General features: G+C 49.1%; 1 protein-coding gene across 3 annotated transcripts; it reads right to left on the bottom strand.

The window, feature by feature from the left end:
- Positions 1–36: 36 nt before the first annotated feature.
- tfdp2 (transcription factor Dp-2) lies at positions 37–18,062 on the bottom strand. 3 transcript variants are annotated; one of them, XM_047035775.1, is made up of 13 exons: positions 17,912–18,062; positions 14,487–14,570; positions 14,053–14,119; positions 11,034–11,119; positions 9,028–9,149; positions 8,859–8,906; positions 8,444–8,476; positions 4,600–4,762; positions 3,415–3,561; positions 2,963–3,031; positions 2,368–2,519; positions 1,738–1,904; positions 37–1,311 (listed from the first exon to the last, which is right to left on the bottom strand). In XM_047035775.1, exons 2-13 carry the CDS (start codon positions 14,496–14,498, stop codon positions 1,118–1,120), a joined length of 1,260 nt encoding a protein of 419 aa, XP_046891731.1. In that variant the 5' UTR covers positions 14,499–14,570; positions 17,912–18,062; the 3' UTR covers positions 37–1,117. The 3 variants fall into 3 exon arrangements, with proteins under 3 accessions (XP_046891731.1, XP_046891730.1, XP_046891732.1); XM_047035774.1 differs by lacking the exons at positions 14,053–14,119; positions 14,487–14,570; positions 17,912–18,062 and adding an exon at positions 13,288–14,001; XM_047035776.1 differs by lacking the exons at positions 14,053–14,119; positions 14,487–14,570; positions 17,912–18,062 and adding an exon at positions 12,986–13,214.
- Between the last annotated feature and the right edge of the window lie 1,851 nt (positions 18,063–19,913).

Genomic DNA, 19,913 nt, shown 5'->3' with positions numbered 1-19,913 from the left:
GAACTGTAAAAGTGCTTCTCTTATTGATGACAAATATTTCTGTAACCAAAATTATATGTTTATTTATGTATATTTACAGACAGTTATACCTGCTGAGCCCTCCACACAGAGTACAAATCTTCCTAGGTGGAATGTCCAATAAGGTCCTAAAGAGATCTGAGCTCAAAAGTAATTTAGACTAAACATACTTTGGGTCTCAGAGGGCATTGTTTGGCTTTGGGATTATGTTAAAAAGGCATCCAGAAGAGATAGACTAAGGGGTTCTCACATACACACCAAAAAAAAAAAAACATTCCTTATCCTCCTCGTAACAATGCAGAATGCCTATCTGCGTTAAAGGTTGCTGGAAAATCTTTCAAACAGCTGCAGCATTAGCAAAGAAGTAAACTGTGAAATATGCAAAATATCCTAAGTAACATTAAAAAATATGATTTTACAAAATGTTTTTGTGTCAAAGAAGTCTATAAATCCCCTTCTGTTATGATCTAAACATTTTAAATTAAGATTTTTTACTTTCATGGAAACTTAGAGTGGCATCAGCTGGCATCAATTTAGATCAACTTTGCCATAAACGAACATAAAGAAAAACACTAGCATACACCAACACATGTACTACTCATATATGGTTTCACCTTTCAATGTCAGAGGGAAATAAATATGACATCTTCAATAATCCCAAGGACATTCTGTTCATGAGATAAAGCACTGAGTCTGTGATGTTTCAAGCTAAGAAACACCCACTACGGCATGTTTAGATGCATAGGAACAACACAACTCTCAGCTCGTTTAGTCGAAAGCACCTACAAAAACATAGCACTCAAATCTTAACAGAATTGCTCTGAGAACTAGTCTGTAACTTCTTTTCACCCTGGGCAGAAAATGGCACACAACCTTATTTTTTCGCTGCAGGGGTAATCACAGGAGCAGTATTTACAAAACAACTACAAGGAAGGTCATGGGAAAGAGATAAATGCTTCTAAAATATCTTATTATAGACCTGAATGGCAGCTTATTTCCTGTATTATACCACCTCCTCCACCTTCTTCTTCTTGTGTTAGGAGAGGGAAATGGGAGGCCGTGGAGAGGCATGGAGGAGGGCATTACTATGGACTTTCCATCATTCTGGGGAGGAGGGCTCGTCATCGTCGTCATCTTCCTCCTCTTCCTCCTCCTCCTCGTTGAAGGAGCTGGGGGTCTGACCACGGGGCTCTGAGGTGAAGGAGCGGCCGGTGCTGCTGTGGCTCCTCCTGCCGTTCAGAGAGGAGGAGTCCAGGCTGCCTGTCACAGAGAGCTGACTGCCCCTGCTCATGCCTGCAGGAGGGACGAGGAGGGAAGGTCAGAAGGGTTTCCCCAGGGAAGGAGGCTTCCACACTCCCACACACACACACTTCCCCCCCCCCACTGCCCCCCACACACACACTCCCCCCCCCCACACACACACATCCACACTCCCCCCCCCCCCCCCCCCGCCCTCACACACACACATCCACACTCCCCCCCCCCCCCGCCCACACACACACACTTCCCCCCCCCCACTGCCCCCCACACACACACTCCCCCCCCCACACACACACATCCACACTCCCCCCCCCCCCCCGCCCTCACACACACACATCCACACTCCCCCCCCGCCCCCACACACACTTCCACACTGCCCCCCCCCCCCACACACACACACACACGTAACCACAGTCCTCTCTACACATCATGTCCCATGGCCCCTTCCCCCAGTCCTACCTGCGACGTAGGACTCCAAAGACTTTGGCACGAGAGATTTGGCTACTCTGAACCCCTCTGGCGTACACTTCCCACTCTCCAAACCCAGAGACATGCCCATGCGCTTCAGAATCTCGATGTCGTCATGGATCTCGAATGTGTTGTCAAAGTTGAAGAGGTATTCGCACCTAGCAGAAGAAGTAGAGGGCCACAGCCTTTTAAAGAAATCTTCCCTTGGCATTGGCATAGCAGGGATTATGTGTGTGATTGTAGGTGGAGTGTCTGTCTGTTCCAAAGATATATGAAATTGAACAATTTCTCAAAGAAATTAAATTACAAAGAAATAGCCTATATAACAGACTGGTTCATTTCTTAGCAGTTAGCTGGAAATTACAGTTTTAATCTGGGGAAAACAAGGCCTTGATTACAGCCCAATAATTGAAAGAGATTAAAGCAATACGTTAAGCTGTTGTGAAAGCCTGTGTATTGTGTTGATTTGTAAACTTTCCCTGGGAGAAAAAGAATCGGTGGGGTTTTTTAGTACTAAAGACGTCCGTAGCACTTGGCTAAGAGACGGCCACTAGAGGCAGTGTGGTAGCGAGAGCTCCGGAGGGTCTCTTGGACAGGCGTTGAGGAGAGGGTGACACGTACTTGTCGCTGGAGATGGAGCAGTCTATGACTGTGTGGACGTCTGTGTTGAGGATGATGAAAGGCAGCTGAATGACAGAGCCAGAAGGGGGCGGGGCCTGGCTAGCCGCCTCGCACGCTTTGTTCCTCTGAACCAGGTTTTTAAAGGCTATTTGCTGTAAGTAGCAAGAGAGTGGGGGGGGGGGGGGGGGAAGAAGAAATTGATTTAGCTTGACAAACACCAAACAGCGTCTTGTGTCAATTTACCCAATACCAATCATTAATCCCAATCCTTGAATATATACAACAGAAGCGGCTGATTGGCTGTATAAAAAAAAAAAAAAAATCCTTTGATTTCCTGCCGAGAATGCTGCCCTCTCACAAGCCCCTCCTCTAGCCTGTGGCCCAATGGGGCTTGAGAGGTCATTCAGAGGGGAGAGGAAGGATTCTTTTCATATGCTAATCACATGCAAATGAGGATTGTATTTTTAGACAACTGCCCATTTTCATTCCTTCATCTTCACAGATAGCTTTCAACATCAAGCTTTCGATCCATGTGACACCATCTCAGTTCAGTAAACACGCACGTGTCTAAATGTAGGCCGTGTGCGTTCAGTACCTGTAGGATGAGTTCCTCCAGCTGGACTTTCTTCTGACGGATTCTCTCCAAGCGTTTCTGTTTCTCCACCTGAGTGGAAAACACATTTCAATCCCACTGAGGTATTTTCGTCTGTACTGTGTTAGAAGGCCAGAATGTTCCGTCAAACCAGCCCAGCAGCAGGAAGGCTGAACTACTAAGAGACCTCTCCTTGCCTGTCACCACCAATCCCAGTCCCTCTGCTGAAATGGTGTGTGTGTGGGTGCGTGTGAGAGAATGTGCCGGGCCTAGTGCTGCGCAGGGTGACATTTGACAGACAGAACTAACTAAGGTCTTTAGTCTTCCTTCTTTGTCTGCCATCCCTTACCTCTGCTATCATCCTCTCCTCCCCCCCTTCCAATCCCATTCCCCTCCCCCTCTCCCTGCGAGGCGACAGGGACAGTTCCCAGAGTGCTGCTCAGCGCCCAGCTCACCTCCAGGGTCTGGCACTCCTGGGCAGAGTTGGTGGGCAGGCCGATCCAGCGAATCTCCTTCTTCTCCTTGGAGATGATGTTCATGGCCATCAGCACGTTCAGGGCGTCGTACACACGTCGCCGGATGTTCTTCTGGTCGTACACTTGCTGTGGGGTGGGGGGGGGGACAGGTGCGTTAAGGCCAATTTATACTTCTGCGTTTTTACGCACACGCACACGGGGAACGCCCTCTCCGTCAAGAAACGCCCTCTGCGTGTCCTCTCCGAGCCCCTCGCAAAGCTTTGTGTGCACCTCCTGATTTTCCTGACTATCCGTCCGTGCGTCCGTCATTTTACGGATACCCCTTGGCTGTGATTGGTCCGTATTAAGAACCGCTTGCGTCAGGGGTGGGGGCGGGGTTGCCGTGACCAATAAGAGAAAAGAATCCTTTGACCGCCATTTTTGTAAGTTTTTACAATTCATATTTCAGCTAAACAGTTCATGTAAATCAGCATCTGAATTAAAATGTAACGAGAAATGGGCAGTGCAGTTGCTGAAAATGTGCTAATTTTAATAATGAAACGGTTCGTTTGTAAATTTGCTCCGACTTTTCGATAACCTAGCTAGCGTCGCAGTGCAGCGCCATCTATTGTTCTGGCGGTGAATTGCTTTCAGCACGCAGAGCCGTTGGAGTAGTATAAATTCAACCAATCCGTCCGACTCCGTGCATGCGTCTGTCCGTTAACGGAGACGCAGAAGTATAAATCGGCCTTTACAGAGAGGACCGGGGAAGGGGGGCGTCACAGAGAGGACCGGGGTGGGGGGGGGGGCGTCACAGAGAGGACCGGGGTGGGGGGGAGTGTCTGGGACAGTGGCCTCGTGGCCTGGACCGCTCCTCGGGTGTGCGCCCTCCAGAGCCCGGGCTCATACTAAATCTTTTTTAATGACTTATGCTCTTGGCATTCCTCAGGAAGTAAAGCAGATTAAGGCCTTGGGTGAGGGTATTCTGAGTGGCCTGTCAGTAGTAATAATGGAAAGTATTCGCCAAGCACACGCAGAAGTCAGAGGGAAAGGGGTTGCTTTGGAAAACAAACACACAGACTCGGATTTCAGGCGTCAACGCCAACCCTTCCTGCTTCCTCCGAGGAGAGCGTGAGAGCTGAGCGTTGCCACGTCCTGACCACATCTTCCGCACCGCAAACTCACCGAGTCGGTGGGCATCACGCTGCCGGCGCTGGTGAACTCAGCCACCAGCTCGTCTGCCACCTCGTTGTAGGACGTGGTTCCCTTCTTCTGCACCTTCTCGCACACCTTCATGGAGAAGTGCCTCAGGCCCTTGCCGTTCTTGTCTCCCTTCCTCATCCTCTTGCTGTGAGGAACACAAACATGCAGGGTCCTTAATAAAAAATTTTTACACGTTCACCGCCCCGACCTATGAAACCACATCTTCTGGACGTGCGCGAGGACCCCATAAAACTGAACAACCTCTTAGCTTCTGGTCATGTGAACAGAAGCCAATCACAACAGCCCTTTCAACCCACTCCTGAAACAGAACCCATCTGATGTTGCGCTGAGACCATGAGCTTTACCCAGGATGGAATACGTCTGCTCCCGGGTGGACGTCATTGGTCAAATCGGGCTCTTCATATTTCTGGGGTAACAGACCACCTCTACACCCCAATAACACACACCCCCTCCCATGGATCCACTACATCTCCCCACTATGGGGAGTGTGTGATCCTTGGAGGGCTGTCCCAGGTGTTGCAGAGCGCAGCCTGCTGATGACGAGCACATGGCATGAGGCACGCTTCCACGCTGGGCCTCTGGCATTTGGGCAGCAGAGCACACATGTCCTCCTTCTCACAAGGCTGCAGTCTAACCCGGGCCCCCTGTAGGCCTACCCCAGAGAGAGAGAGAGAGAGAGGGGGGAGGAGAGAGAGGGGGAGAGAGAGAGAGGGGGGGGAGAGAGAGAGGGGGGGAGGAGAGAGAGAGTGAGAGACAGAGATAGAGACAGAGAGAGAGAGAAGAGGGGCGATGGGGGGCTCTCATATTTCATGACCCTAGTGAGCTCCACATGGCACAACCACAATCATTAATTATTTCACTGAATGGAACCCTGATGTGTCAGAGGCAGCGGTCGTTCTTACAACTTGAGAAAAAGACATTCTAGAAATCAGCCGGAAAAAAAAAAAAACGACACGTGAACATGAAGAAACAAACCCAGCTGATGTTGTAGTGGACACTAGCCGCACGGTCGTGACTCAAACACAGGCTCATTCAGAGGCTCCCGGGCTTGGATGAGCACAGGGAGGAACAAGGGGACACCAAAGAATTAGGCAGCATTGGAAAGATAATGAGGAGGATGTCTGAAGAGGAAGAGTTTCAGAGACGGGTCGCTTTTGTGTTCCGTTAGGTTACGTAACCGTCATACGGCAATTTCGCAGTCCCAGAGCACACAGATGTACCGTGAGCGGTGACGTCTAATTGGCCGAACGGGCTGTGATGTAGGGAAAATGATGTCACACTAAGGGATGCAGGCAGAATGTATGTATGCATGAGGGCGTAAATGTGTGTGAGAACGAAAAAGGAGAGAAGAACGAGAGAGAAATGGAGAGAGACAGCGCAAGAGGGAGGGAGCGAGAGAAAGAGAAGTGGAGAGAGAGAGAGGGACCGAGCGAGAGAAAGAGAAATGAAGAGAGAGAGAGAGCTAGCGAGAGAAAGACAAATGGAGAGAGAGAAGGAGCAAGAGAGAGAAAAATGGAGAGAGAGAAGGAGCAAGAGAGAAAAATGGAGAAAGGGAGCGAGAGAGAGAGAAATGGAGAGCGAGAGAGAGAAATGGAGAGAGAGAGAGAGAAATGGAGAGAGAGAGAGAGAAATGGAGAGAGAGAGAGAGAAATGGAGAGAGAGAGAGAGAAATGGAGAGAGAGAGAGAGAAATGGAGAGAGAGAGAGAGAAATGGAGAGAGAGAGAGAGAAATGGAGAGCGAGAGAGAGAAATGGAGAGAGAGAGAGAGAAATGGAGAGAGAGAGAGAGAAATGGAGAGAGAGAGAGAGAAATGGAGAGCGAGAGAGAGAAATGGAGAGAGAGAGAGAGAAATGGAGAGAGAGAGAAATGGAGAGAGAGAGAGAGAAATGGAGAGAGAGAGAGAGAAATGGAGAGAGAGAGAGAGAAATGGAGAGAGAGAGAAATGGAGAGAGAGAGAGAGAAATGGAGAGAGAGAGAAATGGAGAGAGAGAGAGAGAAATGGAGAGCGAGAGAGAGAAATGGAGAGAGAGAGAAATGGAGAGAGAGAGAAATGGAGAGAGAGAGAGAGAGGACTGAAGGACATGTACATGTAGGCCAGGCACACGGCAGATTGAGGGTTTGACTCGTCCATTCACAAACCTCCCCCACCCTCGTAGCGGAGCATACGCACCCCCCCCCCCCCCCCCCCTCCAGTGCTGCTCAATGGGGCTCACGCAGCAGAGTAGAGTAGAGGAGACAACTGTGGAGCTACTCGTTACATAACCCAAGCTGTGAGAAGCACACGAGGAGGAGGAGGGGAGAAAGGGCTTGTGGGAAGGTGGGGGATGACGGTGGGGGTGGCAGCACGCTGCATGGTGGAAGCTAAGGGTTCGCAGTTGTCAGTGCATGTTAGTTCCGGGTCCTTAGCTTGAGAAATTTGGGAAGATTGGAGGAGAGTAGTGACACACAAAAAAAATGAAATAAAAGGATATTTCATGAAGGAGAGTGGGGGGCAGGGACACAGTGGGGGGGGGGGGGGGGGGGGCAGGGACACAGTGGGGGGGCAGGGACAGTGTGTGACGGGGCATGAGCCAGCACATGCGTGTTCACACTCACACACGTGTACATCTCATTTCCAAACACACACAGGCTCACAATCAAATCTCCAGGGCCACGGCACGTTTAATTTCTGCCTAGCAACAGAGGTGCCGCCATCTAAGCATCACCGTTTGTGTCTTGACAGTGTGTCTCCAGAGCCAGGGAATGGACTACATGACCTTTTACTGGAACGCAGCAGACACATCCGAAAGAGAGAGGGGGGGAGGGGTGATAGTGAGGAGCTGCTCTCACCTAGTGTGTATGTGTGTGTCGCCAGAGAGAGAGATGAGGAGAGACTAGACATGAGAAACGACCAGAGCAGAGTGGGAGATGGAGATTCCTGTGGACGCGCAGGGCAGAGGGGAGTTTGTGGAAACATTGCAAGCTAGTGGAGCTTGAGGGGGGGGAGCAGGAGCGTTTAGAGAAAATACAGAAGAGAGTGTAGCCTGTGTTTGGGAAAAGAGAGAGGGAGACATGGTGGAGGAGTGATGGAGAGAGAGAGGAGAGAGAGAGAGATGTAGGGCAAAGAGGCTGAAAGTGAGTGTGGGAGGGGGGTGGGTGAGTTAGTGGGGGTCGGTCTCATCATTCCTACTATGCTGTGAATTATTCACTCGGGAAAACGTGGGATGCAGGAAACAGGAAGTCTCTCAGGGTTTTAATATTTCAATGCCCGCAATACGTGGCACACCACAGAAACCATCTCCACACTCACACAATCTGTTTACTTAGTCCCCTGTCAAATCGAGTTGTTCATTAACATAACAAAAAATTGACCAGCTGTCCACCTTCATCAGTCATAATCCTGGATCTCATTTCTTCATGTTGTTGTTTCTTGGGAGAGACGGAAGGGAAGAGACGGTGATGATTCTGACAACAGAACCGTTACTGAGAGACAGACTGTGAACGGGGGAGGGAGGACTCCGTAGTAAGAACACAGAGGAGAACAGAAACAAGGAGAAGAAGAGGGGAAGCGTCGAGGCGAGAGAGACGGAGAACAAGAACAGGAAAGAGAGATGAGGCGCTGTGCCCTGGTGAGTCAGCAGTGCTCTGATCTCTCAGGGCAGGATGTTTGCGTCTCTGCAGCCTGTGTTCCTCTGAGCAGCCCTGGCCCACGTCACACCAATATAGATGGAGGCCGACTCAGTCAGTCACACCCCCCCCCCCGCCAGACCCCCGATACGCCCCACCCAGTCAGGTAGGACGGCTGTAGTCAGGAAGTGAGAGTTACCTGGCTGAGGAGTCTCCTGAGAAGAGCCCGTCCCTGCAGAGGAGAAGGGGACACAGAGACGCGATTAGAGACACAGACAGACAGAGACACCCAGGGACATGGACAGAGAGGGATACGTGTCCAGATGATCTCTCAATCCTGGCAGACTCTGCCTATTGTGACCATTCTCTCACCGCAGAGACCATTGTGGTGAGAGAAGAAATGCATGTCTCTAGAGTCTCTCTCTCTGGCATTAATGGAAACATTTCTTCATATGTGACTGAATCACAAGGTCATAATACTGTTATATAGAGCTAGGCTTAAAAGCCTGAGCACTGTCATGCAATGAAATGATTTCATCCCTAATCTCCCTAACAGAGGAAGAATCCGATCCATATCTACATACGTCATCAGGTACATGAACCCATGAACTCACCGGTCTGAGAAATATGGGTCCAGGTACTCGTGTGTGCGTTTCTTGGCCCTGGGAATCACAAGGAGACAAATACGATCAATGCACGGTCAATTCAGAGGATGTAGAAATGTCATTGGAGCCCTCCTTATGCGTGCGAGTGCGTGCGTGTGCGACAGCGAGGCGGGCTCACCCCGGGGTCCACTCGTTATGGTCCTGCGGGCGTCCCGGGGCCACCATGCTGGGAGCGTGAGTGAACGGGCTGCTTATGATGATGCTACCTGCGTGCGGAACTCTCTGTGGCGTGCTGAGGATCTGCAACACACACACACAAACCAGAAGGGAGAGAGACTGAGACGCTGTCCCACGGAGAGGAGGGCGGCCGGGCTACGGTGAGCGAGGGGCTGGGGGTGCACGGCCTGGGTGGTGGGGAGGTGTGCTCTGGGGAGAGACAGTGGGGGACCTCAGGGTGGTGGGGAGGTGTGCTCTGGGGAGAGACAGTGGGAGACCACAGGGTGGTGGGGAGGTGTGCTCTGGGGAGAGACAGTGGGAGACCTCAGGGTGGTAGGGAGGTGTGCTCTGGGGAGAGACAGTGGGAGACCTCAGGGTGGTGGGGAGGTGTGCTCTGGGGAGAGACAGTGGGACCTCAGGGTGGTAGGGAGGTGTGCTCTGGGGAGAGACAGTGGGAGACCTCAGGGTGGTGGGGAGGTGTGCTCTGGGGAGAGACAGTGGGAGACCACAGGGTGGTGGGGAGGTGTGCTCTGGGGAGAGACAGTGGGAGACCTCAGGGTGGTGGGGAGGTGTGCTCTGGGGAGAGACAGTGGGAGACCACAGGGTGGTGGGGAGGTGTGCTCTGGGGAGAGACAGTGGGGACCTCAGGGTGGTCGTGGTGGTGGTGAAGGACACCTTCTGACACCTTCAGACCAAGGCAGATCTAAGACGGGGGTGGGGGTCAGCTGGATGCCAATAATACCGGGGGCTATTCCTAGACCTCTTGAACCCACAAACCCATAATGCAATGCTTCACAGCATTCTGATGGAGGCGTACGTGTGAGGAGCTCATCACCTTCATCGGCGACATCTTCAAATCTTCCTGTTTCCCCACATCAAACAATGGGTCGCAGCAGAAACAATGCGGTGGCTCTTCCAATGGAGAGCAGCAAACAGGAACACATGCCTACAGAATATACTTCCCGCTTCCTCATTCTAGCCGTCCTTGGATTCACTCTCTCCTGCTCCTCACTCTCTCACTCTCTCCTGCTCCTCACTCTCTCCTGCTCCTCACTCTCTCCTGCTCCTCTCTCCCCCTCCCCCCACGCCTGGGTAGCCTTTCAAGCGTCCTTTTCCATCTGTGCTGCGGGGGATCATGACCTCTGCTCAAGGACAGCTGCACCTGAGCCATCAATCACCACGGCTGCGACAGGAAGTGACGTCGACCTGTAGCCCCCCCTCCCCCTCCCCCCACCACAACTGAACCACTGCCGTGATTCCGGCTCCTCATTAATATTCATACGGCTCCAAAGAGTCGGCGCAAACACGGCGGGCAGAAACACGGGGCTCCGCATGCACCGGGTCCGAGGCCGTGACCAGGCCGGGGGAAGTGAGGACGGAGAGGCCGGGGGAAGTGAGGACGGAGAGGCCGGGGGAAGAGAGGACGGAGAGGCCGGGGGAAGAGAGGATGGAGAGGCCGGGGGAAGTGAGGACGGAGAGGCCGGGGGAAGTGAGGACGGAGAGGCTGGGGGAAGAGAGGACGGAGAGGCCGGGGAAAGTGAGGACGGAGAGGCCGGGGGGGCCGAGGTCAGGAAGGAAGCTCCGCTACCTCGACCCACCGGAGTCACTCGCAACGCTAACGAGCCGGGGCCTTCTTAACGAGCCCCTCGTTGACGCCCAACGGCTAACAATCTCATTAAGAGACAGCAGAGGCTTTTGTTCTCACTCAGCTAGAGTGACGGTGGGGATGCCCTTCCCCCATGCCACCATGGAACACAATGTGGGTGTCGGAAGTAGTTGTTGCACATGCATGCGTAACGTCCATGAGCGTCAGAGGTGAATCTCCACGGAGCCGTTCCACAGCCTTGTCTCCCGTTGCCCCCGTGTGGTCAGTAGGTGGAACCGCAACTGGCCCAGCTGCCTAAACACCACTCAAGAGAGCTATCTGGTTGAGAGAGATTGTTAATGAAGTTATTTTGAAATACTCACCATTTGAGACCCCACATTGGCGTTGACTGCTCCTAGAGTGATCTTAGTTGCTGGGCTGTAGTTTGTCTGAGTCACTAAGGATACTCCTGGGAAGGGGTAAAGAGAGAGAAACTGTGATATTACATTTACATTACATTTACATTACATTTAATCATTTAGCAGACGCTCTTATCCAGAGCGACTTACAGTAAGTACAGGGAAATTCTCCCCGAGGCAAGTAGGGTGAAGTGCCTAGCCCAAGGACACAACGTCACATGGCACGAACTGGCAATCTTCAGATTACTATCCCAATTCCCTAACCGCTCAGCCACCTGACTCCCTAGTGTTTACCCAACAACTACCTGTTTCATTTGTACTCCATACTTCCACACTGCATACTCAACAGACTGAGGAGGAACAAAAGCTTGCCTAGACATGGAGTGGCCGTTTGTAAGAAATGCAAATGACATGGAGTCTGACGCATGTAGATACTCTTAAATGCCAAGGCCTCACTCCCAACATCACAGCAGTAAGTGGCCCGCCAGCAAGATCTACCCCCAGCAGAATGACCCCCACACACACAGAAACAATACTGTCCCAGTTCAACACCAGGGCATGTTCTAGGCAAATCTGGACGAACCCGTCCACGTCCTCCAACACAGTTCATCTGCTGTCAAACGTCCTAGCATTTAGCCTGAACTCCATCCCAGAGAGAGTCTCTCATTGTTAACTGGAGCTGGATGTTTAGTGACCCCTGGACCCTGGCAGCAGTGAGGAGTTGGGGGGGCACAGGTTGGCCCTGTGCCGGCCAACACCAGGCCCAGCCTGGGAGAGAGAAGCCTGGGCGAACCAGTACACCCTGTGTGTGTGTGTGTGTGTGTGTGTATGCAGACTGAGGGCTGGTCTTCTCTGGAATGCAGCCGTCGCTTTAAGGAGCAACAATGAAGGCTGCTTCATTAGAATACAGCTGAACTGGTGCACTTAGCCTTCATTTCCATTATGACTCAAACACACCAGCACACAGAGAAAAATGCACACCCCACACACACACACCAGCACACAGAGAAACATGCACACCCCACACACAGACCACACACACACCAGCACACAGAGAAACATGCACACCCCACACACACACCAGCACACAGAGAAACATGCACACCCCACATACACACCAGCACACAGAGAAACATGCATACCCCACCCACACACACACACACCACACACACAGGACGCAACTTGAGGAGGAAATTACTGTGGTGGTTAATTTAGATCTATTTACAAAGGGAGAAATGCATGTCAGGGAGAGGGGTTTCGATCAAAAGTTAGATAATCGTCCATTCACAAATCCAGTTCTTCTCTGAAAAACCTGAAAACTAACCTGAGACCTGAGACCATGTTGGACATTTAAACCTAACACGGGAACAGAAAAAACTATAATGCAACACGGCTCTAGGACAACCACTCTGGTGTCCTTCAAACCCAAGTGCACTCTTTTTCTAATCAAGAATCCCACAAGAGTACACATGTTTGTCATCAATAACATTGAGAGAAAGAGCGTGGCCGGATTGATCCCATACTTTGACTGCTCATGCAGAGGCAAAACAAGTGTGAACAGTAATTTAGTCCCCTGCAGCTCTTGGAAACCACCCTGCTTCAGCATGAAGCCTGAAACAGCTCCAAACCACAACACTCTGCGCTACTATGAAAACAAACAGTCATACACCCAGAAGAGCCATAGGGAAACTAACCTGGGCTCCACCATGACTAGCAAAAGCAGTTAAAGACAGTGGTTAACAACACAAGTCGTTCAACACAGAAAGAGTTTTAAGTGTGACTTTTTCCTGAGGAGAAAAAAAGTCATCCACAGGTAGAACTAGCCAACAGAACAACGTTCTCCGAGTATCAACGCAACAGCCAATCCCGGGAAAGTTTTCACAAACATCACAGCAGGAGCAGCAGCTTGTATTTACCTGTGTCTCTATGGAGAGGCACCAGCACAACCTCCATGGTTCTTTCTCCCTCTCTGCCCCAGACCCAGTCCCACAGTGAGTAAACTTACTCTACCCCTCCCCCCGCAGGCATGCAGCTAGTGAACAACTTCCAGTAGGGCTGGAGGTGGTTGTGGGTGGGGGGGCTCTCCCTCTCTACTGCCCTCCCCTTCCCTTCCCTCGCCTCCCCCTGTTCCCAGTGTGCCAGATAATCCCAGACACACACAGCAAATCCCCTTAGAACGAGACGAGATGCAGAGAGAAGGAAAGGAGCGTTGGTTTACCTGAAGTGCAGAGCACATGTCTCTCAGCTCGTGCTGCCAGGGGATCCAGGGCCCTCCTCACACATGCTCCCACTCTCGCTGCCTCTTTTGTTACCATTCAATGGAAACTTGAGAGAACCAGCCAGGCATGGCCGCACGAGCTCAGAGTCCACCTGAACTCAGGCGGGTGCCGGGACCACGAGGCCTCGCTTCACACCGACTGCACGCTGCTCGTCCGTCAACAGCTACCCACGACCCTGAGCAGCCACACGGACGCCCCTCTCTAACACTTCTGCACGGCCGGGGAGGCTGAGATCCTGGGCTAATGGGTAATCCTTTACTTTGGTCTGTCTGATCTGGGAGAGCAGCAGCTTCCCTGTGAAGCTGAGAGGGGGTAGTGCACTGGGCACGTCAGAGCCTGCTGCTCTGCCAGCAGAGTCTAGGACTGCTCATCAACAGCTAGGGTAACCCCAGATAACATCATGCCCTAGTAGTAGGGGAGCGATGGTGAAATCATCCACAGCTGAAGTTATCAAACAACATGAAGGAATGGCATTTTGCAAAATGCCACGCAGAGTAATCGGAGACTCCTAGAATCAGGTTTTTCAAATTTGAGTCATTTTCCAACAAAAAGCTATACCCACGTTTAGGCTAGATATTAGATGTAACTTTATTGATTTGTTACAGCAGTGTTAACCAAGCCTCAACAGCTCCACAGACATGTGTGCTATGCCTACATGTAATCTTACATAACTGGCAGATGCGCTTATGAACATGGGTTCTTACCTTTAGGGAGGTTTTGGTTATTGCTCAGGAATGCCTTCAGGTCTCCACAGATTGTGGCAGCTCCCACCTGGGAAACAGGGACCCGGAGGCGAGTGAAATCAACACTAGCGACACAATACACGGGTCATGGGAGCTACCCAGGCTAGAAACACTGGGAAGGATTATCAAATTCATTCTCACTCATTCTACAAAACATACAAACGTTCTGCACACTGTCTAGCAAACTACCATAAGCCTTAGCTAATATATTGAGTAATACAGACCATGATATACTGTATATGATCTGAACTATACATAACAGACTGTAATCTATGCTAATGCAGTACAGTTTTGGGCCTACGATTCACCCGTGTATTAGAGCATGGCTTTTATGAACTATGGGTGACCATCAAAAGGCATACAGTACGACACAGTAATGAAGGTAGTCCACTTACAGTGTTGGCCATCGTGTTGCAGCTAACGCACAGCTTCTCTTGCCAAACAGCAGTCCTTCCGAAGTCTCAGGCCACACAGAGTTCCTATGAACACAAACCCAGGAGACGGACGCTGAACACCTGCCTGTGGCTACGCAGCTCCAGGGAGGCTGACAGGCCGGAAGCCCAGTAGAAAGCATCACTGGCCAGAGAAAGACATGCTGAAGGAGGGAGGGAGGGATGCATCCCTCTGCTCCCCCCCCCCAGCTTTTCACAACTCAAACCACCCTTGCCCAGGGTAATGGTAGCTCCTCCTTCTGTCTATCCAGAGCTAACTGCCTACTTAGTCAAAATACCTAGAAAATTGTAAATGAACCAACATGACTTATGATGCTGATTTAATTTTTGGGTCTAGATGTTAAGGTCACAGGTGTGTATGGTCTAGGGACAGCCTTTCATGTCCCTAATGACACGTTACTATCATTGGCACATACTGACACACTGGTATCATTGGCCCAGAGTTACAGGATCATTATGATGCAGGATGCGCACGCCTGGAGTCGTCGTCACAACGCTGTTAAATGCCTTCTGAGCGTGCGAATGCAGGCCTTTGTCGCAAAGGCGACAAGAACCCCAGGAAGGCCATAAAGTGGACAGCTGGCGAGCCTAGCTCGGCCACAGAGAGAGAGGGAGCCTCCACTCAATGGATCAATAGCAGAGAAAAGGGCGGTGCCGCCCACGTTCAAACCCACAATAGCCCCCCCCGTGGCCCCCAGGCTGCACTCCATATAATGGGCTTTTGTCCAACATGGAAAGAGCCTATGGAGGGAGAAGAGAAGGTTTAGAGTAGCTGGAGGTCTTTCTCTTTTTTCCATCACTGCTCCTTCTCCGATTAGATGGAAACAAAATAAAGAGTCCGATGGCTGAGCGGTGAGGGAGTCGGGCTAGTAATCAGAAGGTTGCCGGATCGATTCCCTGCCATGCCAAATGACGTTGTGTCCTTGGGCAAGACACTTCACCCTACTTGCCTTGGGGGGATTGTCCCTGTACTTACTGTAAGTCGCTCTGGATAAGAGCGTCTGCTAAATGACTAAATGTAAATGTAAAATGTGAGTACCACATTAGATCATGTGGGACTCTCAATCAATCAAAGCACAGTAGTCAATGTAGCCCAATACCTCTTATTTTATATAGCCAATCGGGGAACAAATCGTAGAATGGTTGAGATCCTCAAAATCAAACTAGTTATGTCTGTATTGTGCTGTAAAACGTACGCTATCCTTTTCTTGTTATCAAAGTTGGACAGTATATTCAAATAATTATTGTCAGTCTAAAAATACTAGCTGGTATCTTAGAGATTGAGTGCCCACTCAGCATTAATACACAATGGCAGGCATCTTCCATTTAAATGCCTTGTAACAAGCCCCGCCCCCAACAGCCTTAAGCTCAAGAATGAAGGCCACTGACCTGGAATCTGTGGATCCGGACAAGCACTATCCTGACACCGCAACCACTGAGAACAATGCTAGTGTTGGGGGGTGGGTGGAATGAACTGACTAGAAGATGAGGCGTACGTGACACTCCAAACAGTGACCCCCTCCATCTGTCACCAAGCCCATTATCCACCCCAGCCCCCTTTGAACAACAAGGTCACCCTGTTTTTCTACAAATATTATTAATATTGCGCATCAAGGGCTGCGATGAGGCTAATTCACACAACATGCAATTCATCTCTTAACCATATCCTAAAAAAAACAATTCACATCTCATATTATATGACACAAATGGGCAACATATGCATCTATGCACCATTTAGCTTGTAAGCGGGTCGTAGGAAGGGTGACTGATTCCTTAGATCCGTGGGCTTGCTCACTTTAGGGGTTTACAGGAGGCTGGGTTGAATCGTCTAACGGTGTCAAACCAACTTTGCAAGACTGGTCCTCTCCGAACACTGCTAATGTCCTCAGAGGCATACATACCAGTGACTTTGGAAACAGACGGTGCCCAAGACAGCTGGGAAAACTGGCGCGCAAAAAAACTCACACACATGCTGCCACTGACACCCCCCCCCCCGCACCATCACCCATTCTCAAGAGCTACATAATCTCATAAAGCACAATGAGTGGTTGAATCACCATGGGGAATTTAAAGAGAGGCTCCTTTCCAGCAAACATATAGCACACTGTGAGGAACACTTGCTCACTGACGCTATAGTACACAGCTCCAACGTAACTGTACAGCCTGAATACCAGGGAGACACCTGTGCCACATTTTATGACCTTATGTGCAAGGGTCTCCTCTTTCCCCTTCCCTCCACTGTTAGAGGGATTATGTCCACGCTCTTTATGCAGAAACAGCAGATGTCGCACTGAGATCTGACAGCTTGTCCTCAATCTGAGTGGCACAGTAAACCAGCACAACATGCCCCCGGTTTGTTCTCTATAGCAGACCATTCCACATAAACGAACGTAGTTGTGTGAACTACCTTATGGGTCCTTTATAGTATTATCTCCTCCGGTGGGGGTTACTAAGGCTCACGTTCAATTTAGTTAGAGCTAATTCTTTGGTGTCAAACTGGGACAGCTATAGTGCCTTACAGATTGCAGCAAATGATCTGTGTGGGTGGCTATACACAGGTAAAAATGTTTCGACCTTGTCTAGGTTGCATTACCTCATAAGCGGTTGTATTTTTTAAGAGACACGTTTGCAACAAGCAGCTTGAAAAAACAATGGCAAACAATGAATTGAAATGATAATTACGTGGAATGTTTGCGGGATAGTCATAATATAGCACGTCTAACTTGTTAAACAGCTAGCCATGCTAGCTAGCTACATTTCTGTAATTTAGCTACAGTACAGTAGTGCTAGGACACTATAACTTCAGCTAGAATACATAGCCAGTAGCTTTAGCTAGCTCAAAAGTGCTGTCCCAATTAGCCGAAAGCTTGCTATAAATTGGTAGACTGGTATGTTGACCTAAAATAGAAATATAAAGTCAGTAACCTTCATTTACCTAAACTGGACATTGTTTTTGACTAAACCAGTTTATAGAGCGTTACCACACATTCGTCAGTTAGTTTAGCTTAGTAGCTAGGCTAGTTGCAAGCTACGCCGTCGGCGATGTCAATTAAAATGACCAACTAACCACAATGTAACCGAACCGCATTCCCATGAGGAATAGTAGCTAGCTTTAAGTATTTTAGAATTTATGAAATAAAGTGCGCAATCTACGAAATGAAGCGTTTTTGGTTTTGGCTTACTTGCTAGTCAACCTAGCCAGGTCGTATGTCAGTCCCAGCAGTCCATTGAACAGTCTGCACTTGTCTAACTTAGAAAAGATGTACAGCTAGCTCGCTTTCTAGACACCCTCTGACAAACCGTTTCTGGTAGAAAATAGATAAACAATACGAGTGTAAATGTGGGGGGGAAAAAACAAGTCAAATTACCTTTGCCCGGTATCCGTGCATTTACTGATCAAGTCCCGTAAGATACCGTAAACAAATAGATGACGGGAAAGTCACTTTCTTTACTTTCTGTCAACGAAGCAGACCGTTCTCTGTCTCTTCCGCCACTTCCTGAGAGAGCAAGAGTCCGCACACAAGCTTGGCGGTGACTGCCAACTGCCGCCACTGATTGGTTGCACTCGCTGGTGATGCGCGTTGCTGTAAGAAAGCAGATTGGATGTTCCGATGTAAACAGCAAAGGCACGAGGCCTCGATCAAACTTGTTCAAGTAATTTTAAAATTAAATTATTCCACGTTCAAGAGACTTTCAACATGTTAATGATAATACATATGTACTATGATCATTTACACAGTAAAGTAATTTCCAAATAAACATAAATCTAGGCCACACAGTTAACTCTCACAGAGTACCACAGTGTATACGTACAGATGTTTTGTCTGATAAGATAAAAGGAAGGAAAGAAACGGTTCATGTAACAAACATACCCTCGTGAAGGTCTATGCACACCTGCGCTCGCACCTGCAAATACATCATGGTCGTTTCCAGGGCAGAAAACTCCCGCTTATACCGAGAGGGTGGATCGGTTAGACACATCCTTATTACCCGCTTGATGTGTTGATAAAATGTTATACATTTTATATTTTCTACATTTTATATTTAAAACTATTATATATACTCTTTACAGTATGCATCTTCCTGCCATGGTAAATTCATTGTTTGTGCAAACTTGGCGAATAAAGATTCTGATTTTGATAATTTCGTGACTTTATCCTCCGTCGACTGAGTGAAGGAAATATGACCACTAGATGGCGACTAACCCGTACATGAAGCACATCCACAAAAGTGTAGTTGATGAGTTGCCCACCTGGGTGCGTACTAACATCAATCCTTTTGCTCTTCTTACAATAGGGCCTACTAATACAAAATAAGGAAATACGAACCGATCTAGTTATATAAGTGAATGCTATCTTTAACTGGTTCTTCAAGACTGCAATTCGAAACACGCGCGCGCACACACACCACGCATCCTCTAATCAGTGTCACCCAGTTTTGTGATAGAGATGACGTGACCAATTTCTTTATTTTATTGGCTGTTCGTGGGAGTTGAGTGCAGGTATAATTTACAGATGGACTGTAGTGCATTATCAGTAGCAATCAATACATCCCATTGTGTAGTTGCTGAGATGATTTGGGACATAAAAGTACATGTACATAGTAGTCACTGTGCACAATGTCATTTGTATGATCCCAACCATTCTACTTTATAGTTAGATATGATATGAATTTATCAAGCAGAGACACAATTCAGTACCTTTTAATTACACAGCAGAATTGTAACTTAAATGTGTTTTTCCACGCTTGCTTCAACTATGCTCCTTTAGTTTTTGTTCCACTTTTACACAGGCATGACAACAGAATATTTGCTCTAGGCAGATCTCACTGATTACACCACCGAAACTTACTTGTGTAGCCTGTCTACCATCAAGCCTGCCAGTCTCTCTCCAAGGCTGAAGACCAGGAATTGGCAATGCAATCTCAAAAACAGTCTATCTTGTTGAAAAAAAATACATTTAAAGAAACAGGCAGATGACCTCTATTAACGCTACATTGAAGCATCTAACGGCCATAGGCAGGTTAAATATGTATTCAGCATTGCCTCATTTTAGTGGCAACTCTGAGAAATACCTCATTGTGTTTTAAAGTAGGTGTCCCAATGTCATGTGGGCTGCTGAATGAACTCTTTATCCGTATCTGGGTGCTCATTTAGGCTGTATTGATCATGTTGTCACAGTCCTTCCCTGAGCACTTGAGCACAGAAATGTCTGCAAAAGAGACTAGAAACCACCAATGAGAGGAATTTAAGTGGCCATTGTTTTCAGAAGGCCAGTGAGTGCTTCATAAGTTAGCCCTGCTCCGGATGACAATGGGGACAAAAAAATCAAATTTACAGCAGGTAAGAAACATTACATCAACCAGACCTAG

Source organism: Hypomesus transpacificus, chromosome 15, assembly GCF_021917145.1.
Source record: "Hypomesus transpacificus isolate Combined female chromosome 15, fHypTra1, whole genome shotgun sequence".
NCBI lineage: Eukaryota > Metazoa > Chordata > Actinopteri > Osmeriformes > Osmeridae > Hypomesus > Hypomesus transpacificus.
This window is presented reverse-complemented; position numbering and strand designations above follow the sequence as displayed.

Coding starts and splice junctions, on each gene's coding strand:
- tfdp2 (XM_047035774.1), bottom strand. CDS start 13,384: ATGGTAACAAAAGAGGCAGCGAGAGTGGGAGCATGTGTGAGGAGGGCC. Junction 11,120..13,287: donor ACATGTGCTCTGCACTTCAG/GTAAACCAACGC, acceptor ACCCCTTCCCAG/GAGTATCCTTAGTGACTCAG. Junction 1,905..2,367: donor TGCTCCATCTCCAGCGACAA/GTACGTGTCACC, acceptor TTCTTCTGCTAG/GTGCGAATACCTCTTCAACT.